The sequence below is a fragment of the Pristiophorus japonicus genome, chromosome 22 (genome assembly GCF_044704955.1).
Source record: "Pristiophorus japonicus isolate sPriJap1 chromosome 22, sPriJap1.hap1, whole genome shotgun sequence".
In the NCBI taxonomy this organism is placed as follows: Eukaryota; Metazoa; Chordata; class Chondrichthyes; family Pristiophoridae; genus Pristiophorus; species Pristiophorus japonicus.
The window spans coordinates 41,029,706-41,044,528 of record NC_091998.1 but is presented as its reverse complement, the minus strand read 5'-3'; the positions used below and the strand labels follow the sequence as shown (position 1 = coordinate 41,044,528).

Sequence of the window (14,823 nt, the reverse complement as noted above, 5' to 3'; positions counted from 1 at the left end):
TATGCAATGAATTAACACAACCGAAGAGAAAATATACTTTATTTAAAAAATTGAAAGGGAAACAGAAAGGATAAAATAAAAAATTAATTGAAAAAACATAAAAGTATTGAATTCATAACTGAAAGATGAAATCTCAATTATTTTAATAAAATTCAAGTGAATCTGAAATGAAAATATCTCATTATATTCCCTAAATACCCATATACATGATACTAAAGATTATTATTGAGACCTGTTATTTCAATTAGAACCTTGCTTGTTGGATTATGACTAGCATCCTAACACACTAAAATTGGATCTAGTCTTGCTTTCTGTTCAAAACACATGGCTGATATTTGCTGTAGGTTACAGATTTTGAAATTTCTGGTACAAGAAAAGCTTCTGCCTAGCATAGATTGGTTCATTCTTCTCTCGATCTCGCAATGTGCTTTACAGAGCAGTGGAATAACGTGAACACCGAGCTACAGGGAAGACGCGGAACTGAAAGTTGAATGTTAGAAAGCGGGGAGTGAGGATGGCAAGGCACAGAGATATCTGGAAGGAATGCCACAGAGTAATGACTGAAAGGGTGAGCACTGATTGGAGAACAGACCAGTGTTTTGGGAGCAGAGTATGTGGGCAGTGACATATGGCTGACGTGAATCTGAGGTAGGGTGAACCAAAACTCATGGAGGGGTTTGAAAAGGAGGACGTTTTTCTTCCCTGATCTCACTAGGTAAGGAGGGTAGGCAGACAGCTTAATTAGCTGATTAAATTGGCAAAAGCCCGCTCATGTTCTCCTCGTCTTTGGTTGGCGAAAGAATAAACATTCTATAACGGACTGTGTGACTTAGGCTTACAAATCAGATTTATTAGAAGTAAATGTCAAACATTAGCATGAAGTTAGTACAGGTTGAACCTCCCTTATCCAGAACTCCCTTATCCGGAACCACCCCTCGTCCAGAACCATTCCTGGCCACCAGGTGGCGCATGTGCAGAACTCCGACATGAACAAATTGGAGTCCTTCCTCGCTGCCACACTCCCCACCACCATGATCTCTCTGCCACACTCCCAGCCCCAAGCCAGCCAGCCCCGATACCCCCTCGCTCAGTACTTGTATCATCTTAATTTAATGTGACCACCCCTCATCTGGAAAAATCCCTTATCCAGAGACAGGCCAGGTCCCGAGGGTGCCAGATAAGGGAGGTTCAACCTGTATATCAAATTTCATTTGGTTGCAGAATTTCTTACTTATACCTCTCTTGTCAGCCGTGGCTCAGTGGGTAGCACCCTTGCCTCTTGGTCAGTAGTTTGTGGGTTCACTTCCCACTCCAGAGACTTGAGTGCAAAAATCTAGTGACACTCCAGTGTAGTGCTGAGGGAGTGCTGCACTGTCAGAGGTGCCGTATTAGCTACATGGTTGACATTTACTTCTAATAAATCTGATTTGTAAGCCTAAGTCACACAGTCCGTTAGAGTGTTTATTCTTTCGGCAACCAAAGACTAGGAGAACATGTCAAAAGTGTTCCAAATTAGACACTAAGCAGTTCACACAAGCAACTCTTCCACTGATTGATTAATTTATTTATTCCTCCTTTTGGCAAAATACCTTCGTCTCTGTTCAACACCTCCCCAAACTGTGAACACTGAGTCTATAAACTGAATGGAATAGTGTAACTGAGCTGGTGACGGGTTACTCTGTGATAGCATGCACTGATGCTCTCAATGTACTGTACCATTACCCTTCCCCTGAGGACTCTGACCGTAGAGATGAAATGTCATGAACTTGAACTCCGTGTAATTTGGTTTCAAAGGTTTACCTCTGAGCGCTTCGGGGTCGAGTGTCTGACCGAGTTGTTCTAATAAATCTGCTCGCGCTGCATTCTTCTTGTGTTTTTTACCATCGTAGTGCTGTTGAGCCATCATTGGGTTATTAAACCAGGCATTACAGAGCTGACAGAACCTGTCCGAATCTCTCCTCTGTCTTGATGGATTTGTTATTGGAGTGGGACTTGAGGAAATCTGCTTTGGTTCTGTGACAAGAAAAAAAGAATAAAAGGGATTAAATACTGAAAATAAAACATCATGCTGTAAAGTAGGATTGAATACTCAATACTTTCACTTTTCTGTCAAATAGATTAAACTGATTTCCCAACCCATTACATTAATTTTCACTATCTGATGGTTACTACTATCAGTTTTGTTTAACATCACCGTCATAGCATTTATATTGTTTGGTGAAAAAGCTTTTATCAGTGTCCTATTATTTCTGTCAATAGCAGCCTCTCATTAAATTTGGTTTAGCCTACCATTTGGTAAAAACCCTATAAGTGGTTTGGTTTATAAGTTTCCCACATATATTTAAAAAACATGGACCAACACATGGAGATGATAAGTGCAAGCCAGATTTTACATATTCATTTTCATATTCGTTCGACCGATACCACTGTAAATATGAACGACGTTATGATTTTTGTTTGGTTGAAAAAAATGACTATTACAAGAGAGATGAATTGCACCTGAACAATGGAGCGCGTGAGGAGCAACTAGAGAGATGGGAGATGGGTGAAAAACAAACTAAGACTGAATGAAGAGTGGAAAGCAGCTAACACAATAATGCAAAGAGATCTACAGATACCATCATCATCATAGGCGGCCCCTTGAAATGAGGATGACTTGCTTCCACACCAAAAAAGGATGAGTTCACAGGTGTTTCAATGAAGGACCTAATATTCCGGGCCTGAACTACATCCTGAAGGGTAGAAGATGCCTGTGTGTGGATTTTTTTAACGTGTGGTGGCCGTTGCACACCAGCCACCACACGGGCTTGACAGAGCTCGGTCTTGGTCCAGTGGCAAGGGTTATCCAAGATGACTGGAGAACTGCTCTGCTTCACGGACCTAGTGCGTACACATACGCAGTGTGGGCTGGCCTGTGCTGCCCCTGGCCCCAAACTCACGCCTCTCCTGGGCCCTGATCACATCCCTCCACAGTCTCGCGCCGCTCCTGCTGTATCTGCCCACGCTCCAATCACCGACCTGGACCTTGATGACATCACTCTTCGCTGCCGTCGCCCTCCTGCACCAGTTCTCGCTGCTCCCTGGAGTGGCATGCCGCCACGCTGCTCCCGGGCCGCCGCATCACCGCTCCTTTTATGGCCCCAACCTGCCGCTGGTGTTCTCACGCAGGTTGGGACCTCCATGCTGCCTCCACGCTCCAGGTACAGGCACTGGCCAAAAGAGGAGGCAAATCTACAATAAGATGAGCCACAAATACCAGAAATATTGGGAATAGATGGCTGATCTGTAGATGCCTGTGACATAAACTGGAATTCAGTATAAATATAAGGTCTTATTGATCTTATTGAAACATATAAGATACTGAGGGGGGTTGACAAGGTAGATGCAGAGAGGATTTTTTCCCTCGTGGGGGAATCTAGAACTAGGGGGCATGGTTTCAGAATAAAGGGTTGTCCATTTAAAACTGAGATGAGGAGGAATTTCTTCTCTCAGTGGGTTGTAAATCTGTGGAATTCTCTGCCTCAGAGAGCTGTGGAGGCTGGGTCATTTGAATATATTTAAGGTGGAGATAGACCGATTTTGGAGCGATAAGGAAGTCAAGGGTTATGGGGAGTGGGCAGGGAAGTGGAGCTGAGCCAAAGATCAGATCAGCCATGATCTTATAGCATTCAATAATGCTCGACGGTCCAAGTGGCCTACTCCTGCTCCTAGTTCTTATGTTCTTATGAGAAACATGGCTGACTCCAGAGGATGATAATACCACGCAGAGGAGTATGGAGCGTTCAGGGAAAATAGAGTAGATGAGAAAGAAGGTGGGTTAGCCCTGTATATCAAGGACACGAGGATGTCAGAGAAGTTCATCCCATTGGAGGTAGAGAGTAACATCATGAACTGCCTCTCTAACATCAAAAGGCTGAAGCTAATACTAGGGAACATACAATTCATGCTAGTTCAGATTCTGAAAGAAGATAGGCAAAGTGAGCACTGAAAAACTAATTGCAGCAGATGTAAAACATAGCAGGAGGAGATGTTTTCAGCACTATGACAATACGAGGCCAGCCAGGGAAGAAGTGAGAGCCCTAAAAGTAACCAATGGGGGCCAAAACGGAGGATAAGCCTAAGATAATTAATATACAAAATGATAAATTTCTTCAAGTATTCACAAGGAAAGATATAAGCAACATTTCTTCCTTTATTAGTGATAATCCAATGGAATTAATGACTTTAACATGAATGAAATGTTGGTGCTCAGCAGGACAAGAGGGCTCAAAACAAATAAATCCCCAGAAATTGATGGCATTTATTCCCGACCGACAGACAAGGGTTGATATTTGTGAGGCGGTGATGCCAATGGACACTGGGGATGTACCTATTGTTTGGAAAAAGGTTAGCATGGTGGCCCTTCACGGAAAATTTAGGACAGGTAGGATTGAAACCACACAAGAGCACTGCCATGATAGTAGCCTATGGCGGGAACCAGAATGGTGAAATGTTGAAGGTAGCAAAGTTAAGGGGAGATTTGATAGAGGTGTTCAAAATCATGAAGTAAATAAGGAGAACCTGTTTCCAGTGTCCGGAGGGTCGGTAACCAGGTAATTGGCATGAGAACCAGAGATTGACATGAGGAAATAAAATTACGCAGCGAGTTGTTGTGATTTGGAATGCTCTGCCTGAAAGAGTGCAGATTCAACGGTAACTTTCAAAAGGGAATTGGATAAATACTCGAAGGGGAAAAATTTGTTGGGCTATGGGGAAAGAACAGGGAAGTGAGACTAATTGGTTCGCTCTTTCAAAGAGCCGGCACAGGCAGGATGGGCCGAATGGCCTCCTTCTGTGCTGTGAGATTCTATGATTCTATAAAGGAGAGACAGTGAGCCATGGGTATGGTTGGGTGGGTTGATAAAGGGATTTGAACAGGAACTGATGAGATTGCTGGTTATGCAATTAGCTGGCTCTGATTTTGTACATTTAAGAGAAAGTGCAAGTTATAGATGGGTAGTTTGAGAAGATAAAGAGGTCAACTGTGGGCATTCTTTTCCTTTTCTCTTTGGTAAACTTCTCTGCAACACAGATCATCTCTGGCAACGGGAGTGTGCAGTGACAAAGACACAGGTTCTGCAAGATAAATACACCAAAACTGTGGAACCAGGCACTGGGAGGCACTTTTCACACAGTGGGAATATCAACATTGAAACACATATATTAAATTCATTGCTGCCATTTTTTTAGTTGTTTCACTGCCAGCTCTAAGTCACTATTACCAGTTAGTATTTTTATCCAGAATTCAAATTTTACTTTTCATTTCATGTATTTTTTTAATGATTTTTTTTGCACTTATCAGAATGGGAATTGAAACTTTTCCATTTTTGGAATGTGTCTGCATCAAGCACGGCCATGTTAAATATTCCTCAGCACTACCTCAGGAAAGCATCTCATTTCATTTCCATTCCCCACATCAGCCACCTTTATAGGGCTTTCAGTTACCTTGCTATCTTTAATTTTGAGTTCCCGTTGATATAATTGCTATGGCATCACTAAAGGTTTTACGTTGGTGCAGTACCAAAATTAACTATGCTGACAGGAGTAAGAATCATCCAGTATTTGCAGTGTGCAGCTCCAATCTAATATCCAGAGTTGACACAATGGACAGGACTGATATTGTCATGACAGCATTGCTGCCGTCTCACATAAGTCAAACTCCCACACTCGACAGACAATGCATAGGTAGGTAATTAGGGCCATTGCAAATCAAGTAATGATGCCTATACACAGTTGATCATCTGGCTTGCTCTGAATCACAAATCACTATCATAGCACATGCAAATGCATATATATATTGCAGCATCCTGCACCTGTCCCCAGATGCACATTCATGGTGGTGATATTTGTGAGCCTTCACAATTTGGAAAGAAAGAATGAATGCTTGGAAGGTATAACAAGGCAGGCATTAGAACCTGGAGCATTGGGACTTGTGCCTCGGGACAAGTATAAGTGTTGCTAGAGATTGGCAGGTGAGAGCCAATTAGTAATGAACCGAGCCTTGCTCTGATGGTAGTTGATGTACTCCCAACCTCTCCAGGCATGGCATGTGTTCATTGTAGTGGTGAACACCATGAAATCATTTTCATTGGCCGAAACATCTCAGACGGTAATTGGGTTTATCTATCACAGAATCGTAGAAATTCACGGCACAAAAAGAGGCCATTCGGCCCATTGTGTCTGCGCCGGCCGAAAAAGAGCTACCCAACCTAATCCCACTTTCCAGCTCATGGTCCGTAGCCTTGAAGGTTACTGCACATCAAGTGCATATCCAAGTACTTTTTAAATGTGGTGAGGGTTTCTGTCACTACCTCCCTTTCAGGCAGTGAGTTCCAGACCCCCACCACCCTCAGGGTGAAAAAAGTTCTCAACTCCCCTCTAATCTTCCTACTTAATACTTTAAATCTGTGCCCCCTGGTTATTGGCCTCTCTGCTAAGGGAAATAGGTCCTTGCTATACATTTTATCGAGGTCCCTTTTAATTTTGTACATTTCAATTAAATCTCCCCTCAGCCTCTTCAGTTACATTGAAAAAAAAACCAAGCCTATCCAATCTTTCCTTATAGCTAAAATTCTCCAGTCCTGGCAACATCCTCATAAATCTCCTCTGTACCCTCTCTCGTGCAATCGCATCTTTCCTGTAATGTAGTGACCAGAGCTGTAAGCAGTACATCATGGGCCGCCCCGATCTGTGGAGAACATCACCGCAGGTCGGGGCTATAAATAGAGCTGGAGCGCTGAGCCCTGGAACATTGTGGGCCGCCCCGACCTGTGTGAGAACACCACCGCAGGTCGGGGCTATAAATAGAGCTGGAGCGCCGAGCCCTGGAACATCGTGGTGGAGGTGCGGTGAATGAGGGTACGGGGCCCAGAGGAGCCGAGGGCCCAGGGGCAGTACAGACCTGCCCACACTGCGATATGTGTGCGCAGTAGGTCCATGCAGCAGAGCAGGTTGCCAGTCGTCCTGGTTAATCCTTGCCACTGGATAAAGGCCTAGCTCTATCAAGCTCGTGTGGTGGCTGATGTGCAACGGTCACCCCACGTTAAAAAAATCCATGCACAGGCATCTTCCAGCCCCTCAACTGGAGTTCAGGACTGGAACATCGGGTCCTTCATTGAAACATCTGTGAACACATGTGGAAGCAAGTCATCCTCGGTCAAGGGATCGCCTACGATGAATCTTCTGGAATCTTTTGAGGATGTAACTAGTAGAGTGGACAAGGGAGAACCAGTGGATGTGGTGTATTTGGACTTTCAAAGGCTTTTGACAAGGTCCCACACAAGAGATTGGTGTGCAAAGTCAAAGCACATGGTATTGGGGCTAATGTACTGACGTGGATAGAGAACTGGTTGGTAGACAGGAAGCAGAGTCGGGATAAACAGGTCCTTTTCAGAATGGCAGGCAGTGACTAGTGGGGTGCCGCAGGGCTCAGTGCTGGGACCCCAGCTCTTTACAATATACATTAATGATTTAGATGAAGGAATTGAGTGTAATATCTCCAAGTTTGCAGATGACACTAAACTGGGTGGTGGTGTGAGCTGTGAGGATGATGGTCAGAGGCTGCAGGGTGACTTGGACAGGTTAGGTGAGTGGGCAAATACATGGCAGATGCAGTATAATGTGGATAAATGTGAGGTTATCCACTTTGGGGGCAAAAGCACCAAGGCAGAATATTATCTGAATGGCGGCAGATTCGGAAAAGGGGAGGTGCAACGAGACCTGGGTGTCATGGTTCATCAGTCATTGAAAGTTGGCATACAGGTACAGCAGGCGGTGAAGAAGGCAAATGGTATGTTGGCCTTCATAGCTAGGGGACTTGAGTATAGGAGCAGGGAGGTCTTACTGCAGTTGTACAGGACCTTGGTGAGGCCTCACCTGGAATATTGTGTTCAGTTTTGGTCTCCTAATCTGAGGAAGGACGTTCTTGCTATTGAGGGAGTGCAGCGAAGATTCACCAGACTGATTTCCGGGATGGCTGGAGTGACATATGACGAGAGACTGGATCAACTGAGCCTTTATGCACTGGAGTTTAGAAGGATGAGAGGGGATCTCATAGAAACATATCAGATTCTGACGGGACTGGACAGGTTAGATGTGGAAAGAATGTTCCAGATGTTGAGGAAGTCCAGAACCAGGGGACACAGTCTTAGGATAAGGGGTAGGCTATTTAGGACTGAGATGAAGAGAAACTTCTTCACTCAGAGAATTGTTAATCTGTGGAATTCCTTACCGCAGAGAGTTGTTGATGCTAGTTTGTTGGATATATTCAAGAGGGAGTTGGATATGGCCCTTACGGCTAAAAGGATCAAGGGGTATGGAGAGAAAGCAGGAAAGGGGTACTGAGGGAATGATCAGCCATGATCTTATTGAATGGTGGTGCAGGCTCGAAGGGCCGAATGGTCTACTCCTGCACCTACGTTTCTATGATGATGGAAGCAGTACCCGAGCTGTGGCCTATCTAGTGTTTTATACAGTTCAAGCATAACCTCCCTGCTCTTGTATTCTATGCCTCGACTAATAAAGGAAAGTATCCTTTATGCCTTCTTAACCACCTTATCCAATAAACATTTCTCATATACTGTCAAATAACAATGACCAATGTTCTACAGTTTGGCCATTTGGCATTTTCTTAGCTAAGCTTAGTAAATGTCATTCTATTATTGGATACTGCGGGTAAAATAGGAAATTATCAACTCATTTACTTGAAACTTATCTGTTACAGCCAGGCATAGAGATTGAAGACGGCTATCAACTGATATTTTTGAATAATTAATAGCGAGACAAATGAATTCTTTGTTTCTTAGTAAGATCGGAAAGGATGCTATTAAACCGAGTATGTCTTTGTGTCACTGCATCCACAATGACATCAAACGACTCGTAGAAGAACTGGTTTGAAATTTGCCTTGGGCAATGAAATTAAAAGTCAGATATATAATATGCTAACTTTCCCTGCAGATATTTAAAATAAAGAGCAGTGGTATGCTTATACAGCACTGATAGCTACAGAATGGGGAGGCAATGTCGACTGGCAAAAGCAATTGAACAGTTGAACTTTTACTATTAACTGGGCACTCTTGAGGAGGTGAATGGTACAAGGGCAATTTCCCATAGGGAGGAATATCAGTCACATTTTTCATCAGAGCCATTCTCACACATTTCATTGTGTACATTGAAATAAAGATGTACATGGTTAGAAAAACACCCTACCATATCCAGAGCCTCAGGTAAATCCAGCCCAGTCTGATGGATTAAAAAGCTCCTTTCCTGCCCCATGTCAAGATCCTTGTTAATCCAGTTCCTCGTGGGTACAATTAAACCAGCCTATAATTTGACACAACTTGGGAGCCTTTGAGAGGATCAAATGGAATATTTGTGCAGATGGGGTCCCATCTGCAATGAGGGTAAAGGCTCATTAATTAGATTGTCCTGCACTCTGCTTCAGAACAGTGCTGCAAAGTGATGTTGAAGTTATGGGATAAGAATTCCTCTGTGGCTATGCAAAACAAGATCCTCAGTATTTTCTTCTTGAATGTATTGACAGCGTTGCTACATTTAACGATCAGAGCAGTTCTTCCCCGTGGGTGTAAAAATTAAGTCAATGTTCCATTCCCAATATGGGTAGCCCTTAGCGTAATGATCCCAGAAATTTACCAAAATCATGTTGCTGTGATTCAAATAGCTTTGCAACTCTTACTATATTGACATGTAGTCAGCGTTATACATTAGAAGAAACATGAAATGGCAATGGGACGCTTAATTGGAAAATAAATCAACTATAAATAGAAGATGATAATTAAGGATGTTGATTGCAGCAAAGTTCTTTCCCTATTAAAGAGTCATTTATGGCAGGTGACTGGAGAACAGTCATTATAGCCATCGTATGAACTCTCAAGATCAGGAGGACGAAATTGCCCACCTCCCAAAACGAGTCACACCTACCGTTTTCCAAGTGTTCCGTCCGCCCCAATGCATGGGGCGGACAATCCGGAAAAATTCAGCTCTTTGGCTTGTTTTCGGTCGGAGCTTTGTTGGTGTGGCGAGAGGGACGGAAGTGCGGTTGGGTCGGAGTAGCCGCCACTAGCGAGACGGAAGTGGAGACGGGTCGGAGTGGCCAACGCTCCAAGTCATCAGCACCACGCTGATGACCTCATCGCGCTGGCGAACACTGGCCCAGCAGGGAGGGCTTCGGCCGGGCCAGCGGCTTAGCATCCAAGAGGGGGCGCCAGGCTGCCTGTTGGCGGCCCAGCCGAACCCGCGGGCACAACCGTCGGCCCAATCTGGCAGTCGGCCGACAATTAAAAATAAAATGGAGTCGCAGGGAGCATCACCTGTCCTTTAAGTGGCTGCGCCACAGGATACCGACAGAAAATGTAGTCGGGGGTACCGACCGGTACCGCGGGGCAATTTCGGAAAGGGACAATATCCTGTGGGGCAATTTTGGAAAGGGGTTGCTGCCGGTTGGTAAGGGGTTGGCGTATGCACAACGCAGTGGGAAAACAGGCAGTGCGGTCACTTACAGTGCGCTCCAAAACTGAAGGAGGGCAAAATCCAAAATGGCGGCACCTCCATGGCGACCAGTCTGCACCGACCCGTGGCCGCCTTATGCCCGACCTCAATTAACCTCAACCACCTACTATTGCTTTTCATACACAATTTGATTTCTTCTGATGTTGCTCAGCGAAATACTGGGAAAACTGAAAAGAAATGGTCAGTTTGAATCTGCTGTGTGTTGTTATCCATTGCAATATAATCGCTGCTTCCACTGGTTGGTTGCGAGCGCTTGCCAATGAGCTTACTAGAAAGTGCCATTTACAGTGGGGAACAGAGGAACATAGGCCATTTTGCCCCTCAATCCTTTGCCATTCAACGAGATCATGGGGTGCAAGAAACTTAGCACAAACCTAAAAACGTTGGGTTGTTTTGTGTTGTTTTCAGTTTGTGGTAGTGGTCATTTATGCAAATCACACACAATTATGACAATCACAAAGCAGTAATAATAATTTTGATGTACTAGTTGCAAATATACTAACAAGCTATTTGCAATAGGACTAAATTCTATGGGCAGTGCGAATTCTAATCTCCTCGGACTTGATGCCGCTGCTGCCGTACCTTCACGGGAAGTGCGGTTGAAATGTGGTTTACGCCACACTTCCGGCAAAGTTACGGTAGCAGAAGATCCGAGGAAATTATGGGTCTTAAGTATTAGGATAACCAATGCCAGGTCGGGTGTAGCAAGTTAGTCATTCAATCAATTGGTGAGGTGATCAGAACTGAGTTGTTAAAGAGTGAGCCTCAATGGTTAATGACTCGCTGCAGAACCTTGACGGGCAGAGTTGGAGCATAACCTACCACTCAGTAATGGGTGTTACCATGTACTGAGCCACTTAAAAAAATTACTTTATGGGATGTGGGCATTGCCAGCAAGGCCAACATTTATTACCCATCCCTAGTTGCCCTTGCAAAAAAACGCTGTTCTTTTTGTAGCAGTTTGGTACAACAAAGGGCAGTTAAGAGTCAACCAAGTCAAGACTTGTGGGTCTTAAGTCATATATAGACACATAGGGTAAGGGCGGCAGATTTCCTTCCCTGAAAGACATTAGTGAATCAGATGTGTTTTTAATGACAATCCGGTAGTTTCATGGTCACGATTACTGATACTGGCTTTTGTTTTATTCCAGATTTAGTTAATTAACTGAATTTCAATTCCCCAGCTGCTGTGATGGGATTTGAACTGATGTCTCTGTATCATTAGTCTGGGTCCAGTATTATAACCATTGTGCTACCGTGAATTCCATCCTTTCTATGACCATCCCCTATTTGTCATTGTGCACACATTTTATACTGAACTTGTTATTTTCTGGCCTTTCCTGGTGGGTATATTAAGCTTAGTCAGAGTACCTCACCAGGGTGGTTTTATGAAAGGGTAAGAAGGCTGATGGAGGGCTGCCTAGCTGTTAAAAGTGACATTAATGATCATCAAGAGTGACGTGGACTGCAACCATTAAAACGTAAACAGCTTGGTTTATTTTTTTAAATAAAGAATGACATATGTCAAAATGGAGGACATTTTTAAACCAGAATGAGTGATATCTGGCAGGTTGCTGATGAAGTGGGATGTCAAGGCACATGACATTTGCTGACAGGGATGATAAACTGCAAGCTTGCTCATTAGAAATGAATTTCTGCTAAATATATTATTCTGCATTTCGGACATTATTGCTCGCTCAATTTAGAAGTCATAGAAGACAAAAACAAATCTGTACTAGGGAGATGTCATTAAATATTGCTGCAAAGGACTTATTATAATGGCAAAAAGGCACATTTTTCTTCTGAGAAAATGTTAAGCCTCTGTATCTGCTGATTTGTCATTTCTGACAGATCCACCCGATGCGTTCAAAATGAACTGTGCTGTTTTGAGTTATATCATTTCTGTATTTTAAACAAAATCATTATTTTTCCAGAAGCTATTTTAAAAAGAGGCTGTGTAGTGATAGAAAGGTTTTGTACACCACTGTAGCACTTCAAATCCAAGGTGATTTTCACTGCACAAGTTCACAACAACTGACCCCAATATTCTGCTGGTCTCAATTCACCCTAGGCATTATGTGATATGCAATTTACACCAACAATTCCACACCCTTTTGTTGCATGGATGTGATATTGCTAATGTAAATTTAAAATATCAAGGTGGTGATTGCTGAACTAAGTTGCTAATGGCGATATTTCCGACTTGCTGAATAACCTCCTTGTGTTTGATAACAAGCAGACATAAATACATCCTATATTCTGTGGTTAAAAAACATCAAGATTTTTCAATTCACTGGTACTTTCATCCTGAGTCCTAATTTTAGGTCAGCTATGGGACTCTGTAATGTAAGGCTTGTGGTGCATACATCATGGTTTAATTACAATCGATGTTGAGACTGAAAGGAGATCAGAGATTGAAGATGGGCTTCATTTGCCAATTTAGAGACTTAATGGCCCCAATATTTACTTGGGTCTGTGAAGGGAGTGGGGGGAAGGATTTCCGGGCCGGGGAACCTGTAAGTGGATGCCCTGCAGAAATTAACTGCAGGATGTCTTTTCAACTTTTTTCAGCAGGTTGCCTTTCCCGCCTGACAGCCAGCCAGATTGGCAGGCTGACTGCCTGTCAGGCGGGAAAGCAGCCGGAAAGTGAATGTCAGGTAAGTAGGCGATCGTGGGGTGGGGTGGGGGTGGGGTGGGGTGGGGGTGGTGTGATTCTGAGTTTGTGGGGAGGGGGGGGGGGGGGGGGGAGTCAGAGATGGGGGGGTAGTTGGAGATCACAGAGGAGGGCGATGGTGTCAGAGATCGCGGCGCGGTGGAGGTAGTCAGAGATCGCAGGGAGGGTGAACATAAGAAATAGGAGCAGGAGTAGGCCATACAGTCCCTCGAGCCTGCCCCGCCATTCAATAAGACCATGGATGATCTGATCATGGCCTCAGCTCCACTTCCCCGCCCGCTCCCCATAACCCTCGACTCACTTATCATTCAAAAATCTGCCTATCTCTACCATAAATATACTCAAAGACCCAGCCTTCACAGCTCTCTGCGGTAGAGAATTCCAAAGATTCACGACCCTCTGAGAGAAGAAATTCCTCCTCATTTCTGTTTTAAATGGCCGACCCCTATTCTGAAACTATGCCCCCTAGTTCTAGATTTCCCCAAGCTGGGAAACATCCTCTCTGCATCTACCCTGTCAATCCTTCTCAGAATATTATATGTTTCAATAAGATCACCTCTCATTCTTCTAAACTCCAAGGAGCATAGGCCCAACCCGCCCAACCTTTCTTCAAATGACAACCCCTTCATCTCAGGAATCAACCTCGTGAACCTTCTCTGAACTGCCTCCAATGCAAGTATATCCCTCCTTAAATAAGGAGACACAAACTGTACGCAGTACTCCACGTGTGGTCTCACCAATACCCTGTACAGTTGGAGCAGGACTTCCCTTTATACTCCATCCCCCTTGCAATAAAGACCAGCATTCCATTTCCCTTCCTGATTACTTGCTGTACCTGCATGCTAGCTTTTTACGTTTCATGCACAAGAAACCCCAGATCTCTCTGTACGGCAGCATTTTATAATCTCTCCCCATTTAAATAATAATTTGCTTTTTTATTTTTCCTACCAAAGTGGATAACCTCACATTTCCCCACATTATATTCTATATGCCAAATTTTTGGCCACTCACTGAGCCTATCTATATCCCTTTGTAGATGCTTTGCGTCATCCTCACAACTTGCTTTCTCACCTATGTTTGTCTCATCAGCAAATTTGGCTACATTACACTCGGTCCCTTCATCCAAGTCATTAATATAAATTGTAAATAGTTGAGGCCGCAGGTGGGGGAGTCGGAGAGAGGGGTGGGGGAGTAGGAGATTGCAGGAGGAAGTAGGGGATCGGGGTAGTGAGTAGGACATCACGGGGGAGTCGGAGATAGGGGTGGGGGAGTAGGAGATTGCGGTGGTGTGGTTGGCGATGCGGGGTGGGGCGGGCTCAGCTACTGCAAAGTATGTAAGGGAGGCTAGCTTGTTGGGCCTGGGGAAAAGACTCCTGCTCCTCCTGGCCCACAGGCAGTGCTGTAAAGGCACTTTCCTCATGGATCCAGCCTTGCTCACCTCTTTTTACCTACCAGGAATCCCGAGCCCCAGAAAATCCAGCCACCAGGGGTTAAAAATTTAAATCCTGTTAAAATGGAGGTATGCAGCCTCCTTTATTGACCGACCCACCTCTTGAGAGCGGATTGGGTGCCTGGTCCCTGAC

At 44.3% G+C, this 14,823-nt stretch overlaps 1 protein-coding gene across 1 annotated transcript in view; it reads right to left on the bottom strand.

The window, feature by feature from the left end:
- The window catches only part of LOC139234625 (zinc finger matrin-type protein 4-like), a 248,056-nt gene that overhangs the window by 37,319 nt on the left and 195,914 nt on the right, over nucleotides 1–14,823 (bottom strand). Inside the window, exon 5 of the mRNA XM_070865312.1 lies at nucleotides 1,801–2,013. Coding sequence (XP_070721413.1) covers nucleotides 1,801–2,013 — 213 coding nt within the window. The remainder of the gene's footprint in view (nucleotides 1–1,800; nucleotides 2,014–14,823) is intronic.